Raw genomic sequence first — 18933 nt, 5'->3', positions numbered from 1 at the left:
AAGCAGTGGCGACCTCAAGAGGAGGAAACGCACCAAACTAACAAAACACCCCGATCAAGTTCAAGCAGGTAAGTTTCAATTACATTTTTAATATTTAGAACTTCTGTTACGAATATTACTTCATATTTTAATTTGAATTTCGGATTGAAATAAACATCGCCGTTAGAGTATACGTAGTTAATCGTTAGCATAAGCACAGCTAACGCTAACATAATGAGCATTAGAATGAATTGTTCATTTTTTGTTCAAAATGATTTCTTTGTTAACTATTTAATGCTCCTATAATTACAGTAAAAAACAGGAGGACATAATGGTATTTACACTAGAGGCTTTTAAATGAACTGTGTAACCAAAATATGCGTGTTAGAGAATGTACAAATGTATGGTTAACAGTGTTTGTGTCATATAGTGTTTATGTCATATCAGGCCGTCAGAAAAAGTTTTTTTTTTTTAGTTTGTTGTAATTCTTGGCTGAATATCTCTAGCAAATCTCTTTAAAATTAAATATGAACAGTTTGGATTAAATAAAAGTAGTCATTTTGTGTGTATAGACTTTACTGTACAATGTTAGATCTAGTAACATCTTACAGTGAATGAACAATATATTTTTAAAACATTCATTAATGTTTGTGAATGTTATTTAATACAAACACTTGATCATTCATGTTTGTTCATTGTGCATTAAATTATTTTAACAGATCGAACTTTGAAATTAACCCTAAGAAGAATAATTGCCATATAACTATTGTTTATTGTTAGGTCATGTTATCTAACAAATAAAATCTTATTGTAAAGTGTTTTTAATACTACAGTTTGCATCTATTTGATATACACTTAATATATGTAATCTTATCTAAATTTATTATAAAAGCTGAGGTTTGTTATTTACTGAAAAGTTATATTTTAGCTGGTGTCAATGATCTTATGTTGCATTTGGTCAGACTCAGCCCATTGCTTTACTTAAGTATATTATATTTTCCTTTTACAGCTGCAGACTGAGGAAGATCCCGAAACACACCAGCAAACCCTAAAACAGACAACAGTTTACAGATGTTTTTCAGTGGCAGCAGAACCATGACAACTTTTGGGTGAAACTTGTTTACTTTTATTACTTGTGGAAAAACTTAAATTTTAAATAAGTATAAAAGAATGGCATTGGTTTTGTACATTTAATTTTTGCTTAACGTTATTAATAAAAATGTTGTTCAATTAGCATGTTTTTGTGTTTTAAATAATACTGAATACTGAAATTTTGGTACAGTGACAACACTATTCACTTGACAAGCTTGCGCATCTGCACCGCCGCGCTCAATCAACTCGGCGTGATTTGCTTACCAGCTGGCGCAAATCAGCTATACAGGCATTAATACTGAATGTTTTATATTCATTGCATACACTTCGTAGACATCTTTAATCTCTAATAACTCCATTCTGCTGTCTGTTGTCTGTGTTTCTTTGTCTGAATATGGCACTTGTCACATGCTGTGTGGTATCGGTGTATTTTAACGAGTACAGGAGCTCAGTATCGGGCCCGATACCAGTATCGGTGCATCAAAGAAAAGATTACAAAAATTTAGTAAAAATATTTTATTAAATATCGTATTAATATTTCTTGCTGCAATACATGAATTGAAGCGAATTCTTGTGGTTCAATAAGCAAATCAAATGTTTAATTTAAAATAAGTTTATTAAAATAAGTTTTTTTTTTTTTTTGGTGAATCAGACTAGTCACAGTACATTTCCTGCATTGTTTTTGAGTGCAGACAATAAAGGCAACTCAATTCAATTCAGACTGCATATTCAAAATTAAAATATGATTTCTTCTGCTGCGGCTGTGGTAGATAAGCTTTGCAGGAAATGCTGGTTGTCTGTCGTTTCCCCCACATATGCATTCATGACAAACAGTTCTAGTGAACACCTCACATTTAAGCAGCTTGAAGTAATAAAAATAACCTTAGCATGTCTTTTGCAAAACCACACTGCATTTCAAATGCACTGTATGCTAAACCCCGTTTAGTAAGTCCCCTGGTGTGCCCCTGACTTTGTGCCAATCAAATGAACCAAATTTTATGGTCTCCAAGTGATGGGTCTATGAACAGCTATATTTTAACTTCTCCAGGGAAATTGCAAAGTCAATAGAGGAGTTGTGACAGAACATTAAAATTGCCATGGGGACAAAAGACCTCTGCCTGCACTTACCTCCGTGGCAACAGAAGATCTTCTCGTCTACAATGGCAGCCACAGGTAAACAGTTGAAACAGTCTGTGAAAGTCTTCCACAGCTTAATGTTATACCGTCGCTTACCTGAAGAGATTGGAAAAAACAGTTTATTAGCATTTTAAACTATGAAATGTGTATATGCAAATGTGTCATTAGTGGTAATGTAGTTGTAAGAGATCAAATTCTACTCACACTCATCATAGAAGCCATATATACGGTTGATAGAGGCACACTCATGGTTGCCACGCAGCAGGAAGAAGTTTTCAGGATATTTGACTTTGTAGGCCAACAGGAGGCAGATGGTCTCTAGAGACTGTTTCCCTCTGTCCACATAGTCCCCCAGGAACAAATAGTTGCTCTCAGGAGGAAAGCCACCATACTCAAAGAGACGAAGGAGGTCATAGTACTGACCATGAACGTCACCTGCAGAGACAACAGAACAATTTTGTTTAATACAAGAAGCTCCACAAATCAGGACATGAATTCCTTTCTCTTCCAGATTTCTATGAAGGTGGGAAGCCTGTAGGACAAACATACTCACCGCAGATCTTGAGCGGTGCTTCCAGCTCCAACAGAATTGGCTGGCTGAGGAAAATTTCCCGAGATTTGAGACAGAGGCCACGGATTTCACTCTCTGTCAGCTGTACGTTCTTGCCTGGCCTGGAGCCTTTAACTGGAAAAACACAAACAAACAGAAGGGACAAAATGAGAAAAGCAGGAAATTAGCCAAACAAAAAAGCAAATGTGCCAGATTAGATCCAATAAGTGCTTTAAAAGCTAGGAGGAAGATCTAAGAGGATGATAAACTCGACTCAAGAGGCTCTCTGAAATGATGGGATGTACAGACTAGTGACGCACAGGCATCAGTGCACTTAAACTCCATATCATGTGTCTCGGCTCAAGCATGCACGCCAACCTCATTTGATTCTGCAAAGCCATTTACAGAATTTAGCAGGTTTAAGCATTCCTTAGTATTTGTCAAATGCACACTAGCACAACCTCTGCACATATGGCTTTTATCAACCACAATACAGTTTAAAGAGCTTTCCTCTGAGTAATCTCCGACCAGTTTTGAAGATCATGTGCAACTGAACTTCAGATAGAATCAAATATTCATGACAAACAAAACAACCAAACATAGGTCAACAGATTCTGTATTTATCCTTGCAGTCACTTAAAAAAAATACAAGTTGAGCTCCAAAGAGATTTGCTGCTGCACTGTGACAGAGAAGGCTTGCAGGGTCTAAACAAACTGTCATCTCACAAAACACAGACCTGCGGTTTTACTCAAACATTCCCTTTTAGACTGGCTGCATGACACGCTGTTCAGGGAGTTTAGCTGGCAGCAGCGGATGAAAGAAAGAGCACAGGATGTATCTGGAGAGGAGAAATATTGCAGTCTCTTTGGACAGGGCTGTAAATGACGTCTCTGAGGTCACACTGGCCATACATCAGAAGTGGCATATACGTGTATGGGATGTTCGGAAAGGAAAGATAAAAGACCCAGAGGCAGCCCCGCAGTTGTATTCAAGCAGTTGCTGGGTTTTAAATATCCATTTCACATGGCTGGCTTCAAGCAAGAATTACAGTACTGAGCGTATGCCGGTGACTCACATAATCAGGCAGTTATGCAAGGATTTGAGAGATGGCTTATTTGTGCACATTCACAAAATCGATAAACCAGCCTACACCTCTATATAAAAGTTTAAAGCATGAGGTTTCACACAGATTAACCAAGGACACAAATAGTCGACACTGGAAAATAAAAAAATAAATGTTATGACATCACAATGCCCACTTCAAACAAACTGAACAATGCGACTGCCAAAATAGTTTCACGGTGCAGGACAACGCTGGAAAACAAATCATGCTTCTTTGCATCCAGTCATCTCTACCAATTTAAACCAGCAGCACAGAAGATGTCTCAATTAATATGAAGGTCCACAGAGAGAAGCAGCTGGCTGACTCAATGTTCATCCACCCTGAATACACATTTGCGCAGCTGTTTAAAGACATTTACAGCACAATCCTTCACAGTGAAAGATACATGTAATCAATTTGTCATGTGTTACTTCATAATTATCAATATCAATTTTCAATACCCAAGCAACAACTGGTATATTTTTAACATACTAATATAGCAATGAACATCCAATTAAAATGTGAAAAATTAATAAATAGAGACTTAAATTACTGCAATCACTATTCACCAAGGCAGGAAATTATCAAGTTATGCTTTTGCCCATTCATAGATGTACACTACCATTCAAAAGTTTGGGGTCAGTTAGATTTGAAAGAAATTCACTTTTATTCAGCAAGGATGTATTAAATTGGCCGAAAGCAACAGTAAAGAGTAAAGACATTAATAATGTTACAAAAAAAACGAAAACTGTATTAAGATTTCCACAAATTACCGTATTGGCCCGAATATAAGACGACCCTGATTATAACGGGTCAATACGGTATATAAATTAAGCAATACAAAAGTTTTCAGCATTAAAAGCAAGAAATGTTTCTTGAGCAATAAATCAGAATATCAGAATGATTTCTGAAGGATCATGTGACACTGAAGACTGGAGCAATGATGCTGAAAATTCAGCTTTGCAATCACTGAAATAAATAAAATACATTAAGATATATTAAAATAAAAAAAATCTATTTAAATTGCGATAATGTTTTTACTGTATTTCATCAAATACAGCATTGGAGAGCATGAGTCCCCCCCTCCCCCCTTTCAAAAACATTTTGGAAAAACTCAATTTTTTAACAGTAGTGTAACTATTACATCAGCATGCAAGCAAATATGCATGTGATGGCACTCAAGCACTGAATCTATTTGATACTTATAATCCTGCAGAAAGACTTGTATTTTGTATTGTAAATGTTGATGGAAAGTATTGTTACTTTACCTTTATTTTAATCTGTACGTAGTGCTGAATTAACTAGTGTGTTTGACATCCATACCGTGCTGCTTATTTGTAGATAAGCTCTATATTTATCTTGCCTCAGGTTTATGGTTTGTGCACACTGATAATGGATAATTGTTTGTCACGAACAGTCTATGTTTGCAGTCAAGTCACCTGGGAAGCTACATTTCACTTTCTGCCTTGCCCTGTAAAGGAAAGACAATAAACCGAATTTGACTTCCATATTGTGGAACAACCACTTCGCATTTTTGGTAACTGATAACTGACGTTAAATACCACAGCTTCGTTTTAATAGAGAACATTTTAACAAACAAATCAGATGACGCACACCAAACGCACACCAGTCTAACACAGTGTTTCGCGGCACCCTTTGGAAATTAACAAACTTGTGGCATCCTACAAAATTAATTGTCACAATATTTGAATTTCTAACTTCGATATGATAATTTGAAAATTATAGATATTCGGTACAACAGGGAAGAACTTCAGAATATAAATGTCATACAGATATTTTTAATATTATTAAAAAAAATTGTTCATCAATGGTGGCAATCAGTAGGCTAATTTCTAATGAAGATACCAATTTATATGACAGATTTTAATGTAGGCTTTTATACATGTGTAAACTATTTAATTACCATTATAACTAGCTATCTCACAAATTTTCACTCACTCAAGTGTTTTTTTAATTTTACAGTGGGGTAATTTTGGTGCAGTAGCACAAACTTTGAATTGAATAAAAATGAAGTAAGCAGTCAGTAATAAGATAAGAACAAAAAGAAATTAATAATGATAGCACAAATAAAAAAATAACGACAGGCCTTCGAATTAAATAAATTGCTTTTTAGTTTTTCAGGTAGGTCTAACAGTAGGGTTAAGATATTTAACTTTTTTTTTTTTTACCAATTATCCAAATAATGTTTAGTCCTAGAAAGCTATGTTTATCAGAACACGTGAGCATAACATAGCGGTTAGCAGATAGATTTTAATGTAGGCTTTTATACATGTGTAAACTAATTACCATTATAACTAGCTATCTCACAAATTTTCGCTCACTCAAGTGTTTTTTTAATTTTACAGTGGGGTAATTTTGGTGCAGTAGCACAAACTTTGAATTGAATAAAAATGAAGTAAGCAGTCAGTAATAAGATAAGAACAAAAAGAAATTAATAATGATAGCACAAATAAAAAAATAACGACAGGTACTACAACGATTTCCTGTCGGCTCAATTTTTGAGTGGACTTTGTTGTTCCGATTCGCATGTATCGAGTGGAGCGACTGAGCGGAGCGCACATGCATAGAGCGGGATAATACGCAGAGCATCACACCACGTGAAAGTGAAACTCGAGCGGTGAACTAATTTTTGGCAGCCGAAATTTTGGTGCATCTTTAATTATTGGCGACATCAGAAATGGATATTATATAGATGCTTTTTTGAACATTTTAGCAATTTAAAAATATTAAAATTATTTTTTACACGGCACCCCTGCTCTCGAAAGGCGGCACCCCGGTTGGGAAACACTGGTCTAACAGTTAGGTGGGGTCACTTGAAAGAAGAATCACTCATCTGCAGGTCTCAGGCTGCAGATGAGTGATCTGAGGGCCTGGACAGTGACCGGAAGCCCATCGGCTCAGTCAGTGAAAAGTGTGTATAAATAGGATCCTGCCGCTCATCATTTTAAACCCAGATTAAGGCCGGCTAATGCCCTAACAGCACTTGCTCTAAAGTTAGTCACGGGGACCAATAAGCATCACAGAGCTTAGACCCAACACAAGGGAGGGGGATGGACCGATGACAAACAAGCAAATAAACCACTCAAACGATAAGATAACCAGTAGGTGCAAAAGTTAGGTGTGCTAAATTCCATAAATAAGTATAAATAAAAGGTAGTGCAGGGAACAGTTCAACCGCCCACAAAAATGGGGGTGTACTTGGTTGATAATCAAATAAACCTCTCGAACTATAGCTAGTAGGTGTATTAAGTTTCTTATTAAAGAGAAAGCAGTGCAGAGAACAACAAAGGCAATCAATCAAATTTAACTACAAGTGTGCATCTAGCGGTGTCATGCAATGGGGAAATACATTAAATGACATGCCAAAAGTCCAGCGTTTAATCGGTTTGGCACGCACATGCTCGTCACACGGACATCCATGCGTTTTGCCTCAAATGCTTCAGGTTCTCAGAGGTGATACCCTCCACACTTAAATCCAATGAAGGCAATGAGATAAAGAGACAGTCTGAGGAGAAGAAAACAACTTATTTATGTGACACCTCAACAGAACAACAAATGATAGCACATGCTGGGCAAACAGCAAAAAAAAAAAAAAAGGCTGTGCGCAAATGTTTCCTTCACGCCACCTGTAATCAGTACAATTGATTTTCCGTTGGTTGGCCATGAGGCTTCAGGCACAACAGCACAGCAGTACAGAACAGCAAGAACCGAAAGGATCTAGACTTAAAAGCTGGAATCTATAAACATTCCACAAAACAAGTGTTGGGATCCGGATAAAAAAAAAAAAAAAGGGTACTGCATGTAAGAAGAGGCACCGCTGTGTTCATTAAAAGAGAGGATTAAGTTATGTAACTTCTTGTAATTATTTCCAACCTACAGGCACAGTAACCCACGTACACAAGAAAACTTTGGTAAATAGGATAACACTCGTTCACCGTACTGCACTTGTGTCTTGAGTGCAACCTGCCTGCATACAAAGACTGACCATCCCTGTAAGGACAGAGCAACTCATTTTTCCCTACCCTAAAAATCGAGGACAAAATAAGTAAAAATATCTTCATAATATCAGTGTATCCTAATACACGATATCTGTGTGATTTGAAGAGCAGCCATCAAATAAAAATAAGATCCTCAGGAGAATCAGGACTTTGGACGGAGGCATCAAGCTCAAAGGGGAAAAAGGACAGCAGGATTACATAAGGAGATATAAATACAACTATCAGGCTTGTTTATTTTTTTTACTGCAATTTGCAGAAAAAAAAAAATAGGTTTACACAGCCATGCAGTCAACAAGACCTAAAGCCAAAAGGGCCGGTCGGTGTATGTGGAAATCTGTTTTCTTTGTAGGTCTTTGTGACCATTTAAATTGTGTGTGTGTTTCTTTCCCTTTTCTCACATATAAAAAATACTGGGAAAAAGACATTCAGATTCTTGCCAAGTAAATGAAGTCTAAATTCTGTTCAGCAGCTCAAATGACCCACCAGCATCAGACCTCACATCACATCAGCCCCACACAGAATTTGTAAATACATGTCATTTTGTGAAATGGATTAAAGTATGATAAAAATCTGTTAACCTGAACCAAAAATATCTATTAAAATAATAATACACAAGAGGTGGAGATTTGTAAAAAATTTAGAATGATAAATTCTGCAGAAACTACAATGCCGTGTGGGCCTGCTTATGACCTTACGCACAACTTCCTTTGCTACGGAAACGGCTGGAAAGACGGTACATAGTTTGGAAGGCCTAAAGGATTCATGTTATGCAACACACATGCTTGATGTGATTCAGATATTTGATAAACTGCTTGCTTGCTTAGGTTTATTAAGCCCATCTGTGCTAAGCTTCGCAATGTTTACCCTCAGTAGGCATCAGTAAGCATTAAGAAAGAAAAACATTTGTAGTGCAGCTAAAGGGACAATATGCACACAAAAAAAAGTTTCCAATGTCTTATGAGGCTACATACTTACTTTTTCCAAACCTTAAGCGTTTATAATACCACTGTTCAGTAGATTTCACATTTAGTATCTGCAAGTAGTATACTTCCACTTAGTAGAAATCAACTTCGAATTGTAAATCATATTACAGAAAAATGTCTCGTCTTGAAGAACATTAAGAGTGATGAAAGGGCTTCCAAAACGTTGAAACTCTGTGGCACCATCTAATATGATATTACTCTGTAAATTAGCCTGGATCGACCATGTTTACAGGACTATGCAATTAAGTCCCTAAACAGGCAATAAAACCAAACCCAGTAATCATCATCATCATCATCTACCATACAACAAGCAGGACTCTCAGGAAAACCTATCTAAGGGCTAAAGCAACCAAAGCTAAAGCAGAGTAACTGCAAATATTCACAGAAAATGTAAATGTTTAAATCCAGACTCTCCTCAGCAGCATTGAAAAGCATTGAAAATCACGTCTTCCACGGTTTATGCCATGTTTTGAGGGCCTCTATTGTGAAGATCACTTGGTACTGCACCTCCACTAACTACATCCTCATTAGTTAGAGTAATCCTATTGCTGCCGATTTTAATTAGGCACAGGACTTCCCCTGCTAAGATGGAAGGTAACCAAACAGAAGATGTGAACTGGACAGAGACAGAAATGTAAATCCCTTGAAGCACACCAGTAGTCATTGAATGAAATACTGGCCGAATTTCCGCTCATGACCTTAAAATAATGAGAATAAGAAAAAAAAGAGAGCGTGCAATTGTCAGCTATATCGGGTTTTGTAATGATAGCTTTGAGATTCTGGCTATAAAACTCCCGGGCAGAGTTTTAGTAAATTAGTGTAGACTGGTTGGCTAGCAACTGCTAATTCGCTCCACTTCCCCCGGCTTTTTATCAGGACACAAATATGCTTACAATTATTCTATAATATGACACATATGCAATACAAACACATATACACACAAGTATTTGTTGGTTTTGCGTATTTCATTCCAGAACAACAGTTCATAACTAAAAGATGTGCAGAGAAGTTCTCACCTTCCAGGAGACGCTGTATTATGGAGTCAATGTTTAATTTGTCCGGCTCCGCCATTTTAGTGGATTTTTGTCGGGTTTATTCAAACAGGTCGAGTCTGCCGTTTTCTGCTATCTTGGTGATTGGTCAAAAAATAAGGCCCCAATCCGAATAAGCAAAGCGTATAAAAGATATCGTTGTGGATTTACTGGCTATATTTCCTTTGTCGTTTGGTTGATCGCTAGCTGCTAACGCCGTTAGCCTGATGGCGCTAGCTATTGCCTACCCGTATTTAAACACCAGGAAACGGTTAATATGATACAAAAACGCCCATATATACCCCTTCGTCTCTTATTTTGATTCTCTTTATGCCCCACGAGCATTAAAGACATTCAAACTGTCCCTATTTTCCGTCACCTCACAACCCCCTTTCTGTCATCGTCTACGGAACTTTAAAAAAGACCGTGTTGGTGAAGAGCGAAATCAAGGGAGGTTGGTAGGACCCGCCTCCGCTTGTAAATGCAGGGAGATGATTGGCTTACGTCTCACATTTGAACTGAGGGTGTGGACGCTCATTGGCTAGTGTTCACACACATCTCACTTCCAAGCCATGACGTCAATGAGGTGAAAAAAGGAGAGGGATGTTGTTCACATACTATGAGATTGCTGGCGCTTATAATGTACTTTAGATTGAGGAACTATAGCATTATGATAAATAATAGCTCAAGGCCACATTATTATATCGAGGCGCTCACGTTGTCATTAACATTAACTGTTTGATGACAGGTTTGTTCGTATTTGCCCTACCTACAGGATCATTCTCTAACACACCAGCGCCCTCTGTAGACGTTACGGAACACCGCGCCTCCTTTTCTTGAGAGTTTCCCGTTTGCAAGTAACACTGCCATTACAAACACACATATGCGCGATATTAGTTAAACAAAGTATGCCTGGTCAGTTTCAGTCTAAGTTTCATTTGGGTGATGAAGCTTTGAAGTAGAGACCTGCGCGGACGGATTTTTCAGTCCCGCTCCCGCAGAAATATATCTTATCTGGTCCCGGTCCCGGTCCCGCCCGCGACATTCATGTTTTGTCCCGCTCCCGCCCGCATAAAAGTAAAATATAGATTTTTTTCAGCAAGCTACATCGAAGAAATTTACATGAAATGGTTCTGTAACATCTCTTAAGCTCCACAACACACCAGCATAGACGCTCCCGATAAAATATTTGTTATTTAGGCTAAGCATCAACATTCACAATCACAAACCACTGTTATTTTTAACAGAAAAGCAAGCATGTGCTGCTGCGTGCATGGGTTGGCATGGCAGAATGCAAGCAGCGCTTCCTCTATCATCACTAAAAGCTGACATCTCAGTTAATCGCGATCTCATAAAGCTCTGTTATATCACATTAAATATATGCACAATGAATCTTTCACAGTGTCTACACTTAGTGTGTTAAAATGAGAGGATTCGTGAGCACGCAGTTTCAGCACTGCGGTGAGTGGATTCTAACTTAATCACCTCTGATTGGCCACTGCGTTCCAGAAATCAACAGCTGAGTCTGTGATTGGCTACATTGCGCAACCCTTTAAACACGTGTTATAAATAGAAACTATGCCTAGCTTGCTGCATGTCAGTCATTTTCATGTTAATATTAGTTGTTCTTTTTGCTTTTGTGCAACAGATAAATAACAATTTATATGCTTTAGACACTTTATGTTTAGATAATTTCTATTTTGCGGGAGTCCCGCGAATCATTTTATTCTCCCGCATCCCTCACACACACCGCACCGCACTCGCCCATCAAGAGCTGTCCCGCGCCGCACCCCGTTGCGTTGTGTCCCGCGGGAGTGCAGGTCTCTACTTTGAAGTTAAACGAGGCAAATGTCCACTAGTCCTGAAATTCTGCTCCATGATGTGATTAAGTGAGACAAAAGATTTTTGTGAACATTCCACAAACTGTTTTGAGGTTCCTTGCTGACGACATCAGCTTTAAAGTCCCCATGAAATCAAAATTAAAGTTTTTTGGGTGTTAGTATCAATATGTTAGTCTTAAGGTGATCTATAAGGCAGTGTGCTCCAAAACAGTGACAAAATTCGCATTTAAAAGATATAAGCATTCAAAGCTTGCAGTTCGTCACTTCCGCCAAAACGGCTCAACGATTTTTCTGACGTCACATCGTACTTCAGCTTGTCGTCAAACTTTCTGTCCAATCAAATGCTCTCTAGAATCCGAAGCCCCGCCCCCTGCACTATAAATAGACGCTGAAGCCGCGGCTGAAATCGGTCACTTGTCCACAGAATTAGTATTTTCTGTACAGTGAATGGCACGTAGTGCACTATATAGGGGACAGGGAACGATTCAAACGGTGTAAATATGCTTTCCATTGAGGAAAAAAAGAAGTCTGGTTTCGCGCTGTGTCACGCTGACCACCGCACCGCACACACTCTGCTCCGGTCCAGATCACCATAGCACGGAGCGGATCACAGAATGTATCGGAGCTATTTGAATTCTACACATAATGCTATATTTTATAGCAATATGGATGAGATTGTGGCCGGCATCAGTGTTGCCAACTACTTTTCAGGGGAAGTTGCTAAAGGTCAAGGAAGGTTGATTTGTTGCTAAATTACGTTGTGATGGCATTGCGTGATGACGTCATTACGCAATCACGATGCAAAATTGTGTCAAATCTCAGCAAAAACATGTATATATTTTATATATGTTCATTTAGATTTGTTCGTAGCAATATAAATGCATAATATCATATTAAAATAAAATAACTACTTTTAAATTCATTGAATTATCGAAAACGTACATATTTTTGAACGATTACAATTTAAGTGTTATACTTTAAAGCAGTTTATTAGTAGTTAGTTAGTATGCTGCACTCTAAGTCAAATCTCAGCAAAAACATGTATATATTTTATATATGTTCATTTAGATTTGTTCGTAGCAATATAAATGCATAATATCATATTAAAATAAAATAACTACTTTTAAATTCATTGAATTATCGAAAACTTACATATTTTTGAACGATTACAATTTAAGTGTTATACTTTAAAGCAGTTTATTAGTAGTTAGTTAGTATGCTGCACTCTAAGAAAAGTAAAAAAAAAAATTACAATTTAAGTGTTATACTTTAAAGCAGTTTATTAGTAGTTAGTTAGTATGCTGCACTCTAAGAAAAGTTAAAAAAAAAAAAAAAAGCACAATCTACTGTGTTAATATGAAGGAATTTTCTGGATTGATTTTTCTACAGGTTTTTGTACCTGCATTTTTAATTACGCATTGTATTTTGTGTTTTCGGGTTACAACGGATAACGGATAATGTCCTGGAAAGTTACTAGCACCTTTTCCATTTTTCTGCATATTTTTCGTACAGTGTACTAACTCATCAACAATCGCAGGTACAAGCTACTAACAAAGTGTCTCATAAAATGAAAAATAACAGTATTCAATTATTATTATTATTACTATTAAATTAAACAATTGCAAGTAGCAGCTAACTTAATTCCTGTAACGTGTGTACTGCTAGGCATCTTTGGTTTCCTCGATTTGTGTCATTTAAATGGTAAATTGTGCCTTTTTATCATTTGAGTCACTTATCAAAAGTTGCTAAAAGCTGCCAAATAAATTTTTTTTTAAAATAGCAAAATTTGTTGCTAGGTGCTTTTGGAAGAAAAAGTTGCTAGGATAGTCTGAAAAGTTGACTGAAAAACACTGGCTGGCATACCCTGTCAAATGCGGCTTTACGGAGCTCAGCGGCTCTGAACGGCTCTAGCCCAAGCTGTGATATAAACGAACGCGATTGGCTATTTTAAAAAGGGGCGGGGCTGCTTGATATGTCCCGCCCTGTCTTCCTGTTTCAGTTCAAATGACATTAACACAGAGTAACGCTGCCTGTTTCTAGCATTTCAGGGGACCTTTAAGCTAGTTTATTGTTGTTGTTTTTCCCCGGCTGGTTTAAGTGAGTTTTTTGGGCACTCCTCAACTGGCCAGCTTTTATATTTACCAAGACCAGTTTAGATTTTTGTTTTGTTTTTTGCTATATTTTGGTATCTTCTGGACAAGTCATAGCCTAGTTATCAAAACCATAAAACCTAACTTACCAACATGACCTGCAAAGAGGTTAAAAATACATGTTTAGATTTATTTATAGTTTTTATTTTTTTTACTTTATATTTGATCAATTAGTACATTTAGTGCATAACTAAAACTCTATCATTATGTTTGCATATGGCTTTTTTATCTTTTAAATGGTTAGTTGTTCTTTGGTCAGATGCAGCAAAAGAATACATTTTATTTTTGTTTGTTTTCCCAAAAAGACGCACTGACAAAATAAAAGACAAATAACTGGAAAACTGAAATTGTTTTCATTGGATTTTTCTTCATTATATTTTCTTGTCCAGCATCAGAAGTGCATATATAGCCTAGCGTATTATTTATCAGTGCCTCATCAGCAATATTTTTAAGTTCACAAAAAACCTAACAAGAGAGAGACCAGTCATCTCGTGATCTTTCTGAATGATACCCTTGATTCTTCTGGCTCTATTTTAGTTTCTCAAAACCCCTAGTAAAAAAAAAAAAAGCTATGCCATAATTTATTCAAAATACGCTTATTTCATATAAGTATGCTTCAAATCCATTTATTGACATTATGACATATCACTTAAGACTTACTGATATAAATTTATAATAAAACTTATTTGGATTATTTCTTTATTGCACAATACACATTTCTTAATATTATGCCTAATGTGTTTTAATATCATTCTTAATCAGGATTATATGGTCTCTGTATAATATCAGTGTTTAAATGCAAGATAATTAAAAAGTACCTGAAGTATACTTGCAATAGTTCCACTTTAGCACAATCAAATATACTTTAGTAAATCTTTAGTTGGACTTCAGCACTACTTCAACACAATTAAAGTGCATTAAGCACAAAATTAGTTGTTCCAATTTAGCAGACTTTAAGTATACCAGTTTAGTTGACCAAAATCACAATTGCAGGGGATTTTTATTAAGTATGTAAATGCATTTGTATACTTAGCATGAAATAAATGTGTCTCAAATACATTTAGTATACTTTTTCACTAGGGACCTATCTATTTTGTCCAATCTCTTATACATAGTTTTTAAATGAATCAATCCTTGCATCACACAGCTCTGTTATTATTGTGTCTCCCATTCCCGATGTTTCACAATTGAAACCCCACCCACTCTAACTTGTAACAGTATCTATTCATCATGTGTGGTTTCGACGGTCACTGGGAAGAGCTTATGAGGAGAGTACGAGTTTGTTTTTGAGATGTCATTATGATTATGACAGAAGTTTCAGAAGCTTTATGATTCATAGTATCATGATGTCCAACCTCCAAGAGCGAATATTTCCATTGAGTAGCATGGTAACGTGATGTAGTGTATGTGAATGTGATGATAATATCAGTGTACATAAATGAATGCCATTTATTTTTAACATATAAAAAAAAATACAAATAAAAAGTATTTCAAAACTAGTTTCTCACCTGAGTTAATTCTTTATGACATGTTTAAACAAAGAAAAAATATCAAAGACAGACCTTCTCTATCTAAAAAGTTTAAGAAGGTGAAATAAAAAGGGGTAAAGAAAGCAGTAGGGAGAAAAAGAACAAGTCCAGTCTGGCCTTTTCCTCTTTACCAACCTGCCTCTGTCTCATTTCTACCCCACCCATTGCATTCCTCTACAAATGCATCCTCGCATCACACCACCTTCATTAGAGGTAACAGTTTGGTAAGGTGGGAGACTAACTTAAAGAAAAAGCTAAAAGACTTCATCCAAAAACAAGAGGAAACTTGCAGAGAATTTTCTTCAAAGAGCTACAATAAAAGGTAAAGTTCAAACTTTTTACTCTTTGCGAAAAATCGTCTATTAAAACAAACAGTGAGGTTATATAAAAAAAAATCTGAAAATGTTAAATGATTAGTTTAAAAAATATATAATTTAAATCAAATTCAAAATATATTTTATGTGAAATGAAAAAATAAATAAGTAGAAAAAAGTAAAGCAATAAATCAGACAGCTTACATGAGGTTACAGGGTGGTGCCTTTTTGTTTTCAGACTTCAACTATTTTGAAGACCTCGCAGATATCAATGTTTAGAAGGACATTAACTCTATTATTTGTTAGGTGTATGACATTGTTAATATTTATCATGTTGCCTTTGTATGTAACAACACATATAATTCATTACATATTACAACATTTCTTGAAGCATGTCATATTGTAAAGTGTTGGGATTCACAATGGACTTCTATCTGTTTGTTCATGTGTTATGTTAGAATATTACTGGCCTGAATCCTGGACAGCATGCAGACAAAAAAAAAGCTAAATTCCTCACTCATTCATGAGCAGAATTATCATTGCGTAGACGGAAAGAATACAATTTTGGAGGAGCCGGACAGCATGTTAATCGCTCAGAGAGCTGCTGAATGATTCACCGTCAACTAAAAACAGCCACAATTACCGTTAGTCATTTAGCTGGTGCCCACGCACCACCTGGTCACCTTCTCTAGCTCCTCACCGATCCATTGCGCTTTGTTAGCGCTGAGTAGGAAGACAATGCAGTGCACTATAGTGGACTACAGGGTCTTACGTGCAGTCCAGTGAGTCCACACATTCTAACAGTAGATTTATGAATCAGCCACGAGCAAACCCTGAGGAGATACAAGAGAAGTTCAGTGAGAAAGCCACAGGCATTCGGGGGCGAGTGTACAAAAAACGAGCAGTTCACTGAAAAGATACTCAGTGTTTATTATTAAAGAATAGAATAGAATAGAACACGCGGTACCTGAGACCCCTCTCAGGGAGTGGCAGTTACGTAACAAATGTAGCTAAAAGCAGATTTTAGGACCTGTTGAGACTTGAGGCTTGCTTCATGGTGTGGGTTTTCTTAGAGATGTTGTTTTTTCCCCCCGCTTCAGCCCTGAGATATAAATTCCTGTATGGACCTGTCTAAAGGGAGGAGCCATTGAGTTTATGTGCAAATGCATAAGAACTAGTTTAGAATATGCCTTACAAAATATACCATGACGCAAACAGGAAGGATTCAAAACCACTAGCCTACTGCTTTTGCAGAGTGTGCATTTTTTCTTTGTTTGCTTTACTTTTAGTTTTAACACTATTTCCAAACTGAGGGCATCAATCATATTTTTCTAATGTATAATTATTATTTAATCTCCTTTATTCTTCTTTCAGAATGGGCTCGTCTGGTGTACAGATCGTGTGTATGGCACTGGGAATTTTAGGTCTCATTGCAGCGGTTGTGACCATTGCTGTTCCAAGATGGAAGGTTTCTGCTTTTATTGGTCAGAACATTATCACTGCACAGGTAAACCATTACTGCAATTTCAAAAAGTTCAATTCAAAGAATAAATGTGTATGGTTGTGCAGTGCACAGATATAAAACTTCATCATAATTTGTGACCCTGGAGCACAAAACAAGTCTTAAGTCGCTGGGGTATATTTGTAGCAATAGTCAAAAATACACTGTATGGGTCAAAATTATTGATTTTTCTTTTATGCCAAAAATCATTAGGATATTAAGTAAATATCATGTTCCATTAAGATATTTAGTAAATGTCCTACTGTAAATATATCCAAAGTCCAAACTTAATTTTTGATTAGTAATATGCACTGCTAAGAACTTCATTTGGACAAATTTAAAGGCAATTTTCTCAATATTTTGATTTTTTTGCACCCTCAGATTCCAGATTTTCAAATAGTTGTATCTCGACCAAATATTGTGCTATCCTAACAAACCATACATCAATGGAAAGCTGATTTATTCAGCTTTCATATGATGTATACATCTCAATTTCGAAATTGACCCTTGTGACTGGTTTTGTGGTCCAGGGTCACATTTATTCATATTATTTCCAAAACTGCAAAGTCATTTCATGTTCCACGGTAGAAAGAAAATTCTTTAAAGGATGCTGATTAAATTCTATGGATAAGAAGGTATATTTCATATTTTTCCTTTGCCGCACAGGTTCAGGAAGAGGGCTTGTGGATGGAGTGTGTGGTTCAGAGTACCGGGCAGCAGCAGTGTAAAGCTTACGACTCGCTGCTCATCCTGGGCTCTGCCCTCCAAGCGGCCCGTGCCATGACCATCATCGGCTGCATGCTCACTGTCCTGTCCCTGCTCGTTCTGTGCGCCGGCGCCGACTTCACCACCTGCATCGACAACGAAGAAGTCAAACCCAAAGTGAGTCTGGTGTCCGCCATTGGGCTGATCCTCGCCGGCTTGTTGCTGATCATCCCCGTCAGCTGGGCCGCTCATAATGTCGTGCGCGACTTCAACGATCCACTGGTAGCCCAATCTCAGAAGAGAGAGCTGGGAGCCTGTATCTTTGTGGGCTGGGGAGGAGGAGTCCTGCTCCTGCTGGCCGGAGGCTTGCTGTGCTGCTTCAGCAGACCCCGCTCCGGGGGATCCGGCGGAGCCGCCAAATACTACAGCAACAGCGCCTCTGCACCAAGCAAGAATTATGTGTAGATCAATTGGGTTAAACTAAGCAGTGGTCGCAGAAATTGAAGTTGTAGTATGTGAAATATGTCTATGTTAGTCTTTATAATTTGTAGGTAATGAGAATAACATAAAGGTCAAGATCTGCAAAGATGTAAATATTACTATATTGTTTAGAGCTACTGTCATAGAAAAGCATAGTCTTTAAGCTTTTAAATTAGTTTAATATGGTAATAAACAATGTACTTGTTTATTAAAATTCAGGGATGGGCCGAGCTTGTGTCCAAAATACTTTCATGTCATTTTATCAGTGCCAGTCCTTGTCCTTTCAATAATGCTACTGAATAACTGAATAACTGAAAATTATTTTTGAGTAATACAGAACAGATATTTTTTCGAGAACTTTTTAGGATACGGGAATCTACTGTAATCTGTACAAATGCTACACAATTGTGTGTGTGTGTGTGTTAGGTCATAATCATTTCTGTTGCCTCTCTGTATTTTCAATAAAACTGACTGATTTAAGACATCCGTGTGTGTAGAATGAACAATGAGTTTTTGACA

The 18933-nt window shown here is 37.0% G+C and overlaps 2 protein-coding genes across 2 annotated transcripts in view; one reads left to right on the top strand and one right to left on the bottom strand.

The window, feature by feature from the left end:
- The window catches only part of ppp1caa (protein phosphatase 1, catalytic subunit, alpha isozyme a), a 16212-nt gene extending 5849 nt beyond the window's left edge, over positions 1-10363 (bottom strand). Inside the window, exons 1-4 of the mRNA XM_016269161.1 lie at positions 9880-10363; positions 2762-2893; positions 2413-2643; positions 2200-2304 (exon numbers count right to left, since the gene is read on the bottom strand). Coding sequence (XP_016124647.1) covers positions 2200-2304; positions 2413-2643; positions 2762-2893; positions 9880-9934 — 523 coding nt within the window. The 5' untranslated portion in view covers positions 9935-10363. The remainder of the gene's footprint in view (positions 1-2199; positions 2305-2412; positions 2644-2761; positions 2894-9879) is intronic.
- A 5246-nt stretch (positions 10364-15609) lies between these two features.
- LOC107583065 (claudin-4-like) lies at positions 15610-18898 on the top strand. The gene is made up of 3 exons (XM_016269160.1): positions 15610-15736; positions 17103-17235; positions 17896-18898. Exons 2-3 carry the CDS (start codon positions 17104-17106, stop codon positions 18397-18399), a joined length of 636 nt encoding a protein of 211 aa, XP_016124646.1. The 5' UTR covers positions 15610-15736; position 17103; the 3' UTR covers positions 18400-18898.
- Positions 18899-18933: the final 35 nt, after the last annotated feature.

Source organism: Sinocyclocheilus grahami, unplaced genomic scaffold, assembly GCF_001515645.1.
Source record: "Sinocyclocheilus grahami isolate Dianchi unplaced genomic scaffold, SAMN03320097.WGS_v1.1 scaffold49.1, whole genome shotgun sequence".
Classification (NCBI taxonomy): Eukaryota; Metazoa; Chordata; class Actinopteri; order Cypriniformes; family Cyprinidae; genus Sinocyclocheilus; species Sinocyclocheilus grahami.
Note: the sequence above shows the minus strand (reverse complement) of the source record. Positions and strands in the feature narration are given on the sequence as shown.

Bases quoted from the DNA above. Each gene is read 5' to 3' on its own strand.
- LOC107583065 (XM_016269160.1), top strand. From the start codon at position 17,104: ATGGGCTCGTCTGGTGTACAGATCGTGTGTATGGCACTGGGAATTTTA. The intron at 17,236-17,895 runs GTAAACCATTAC...TTTGCCGCACAG, and splicing joins AGAACATTATCACTGCACAG to GTTCAGGAAGAGGGCTTGTG.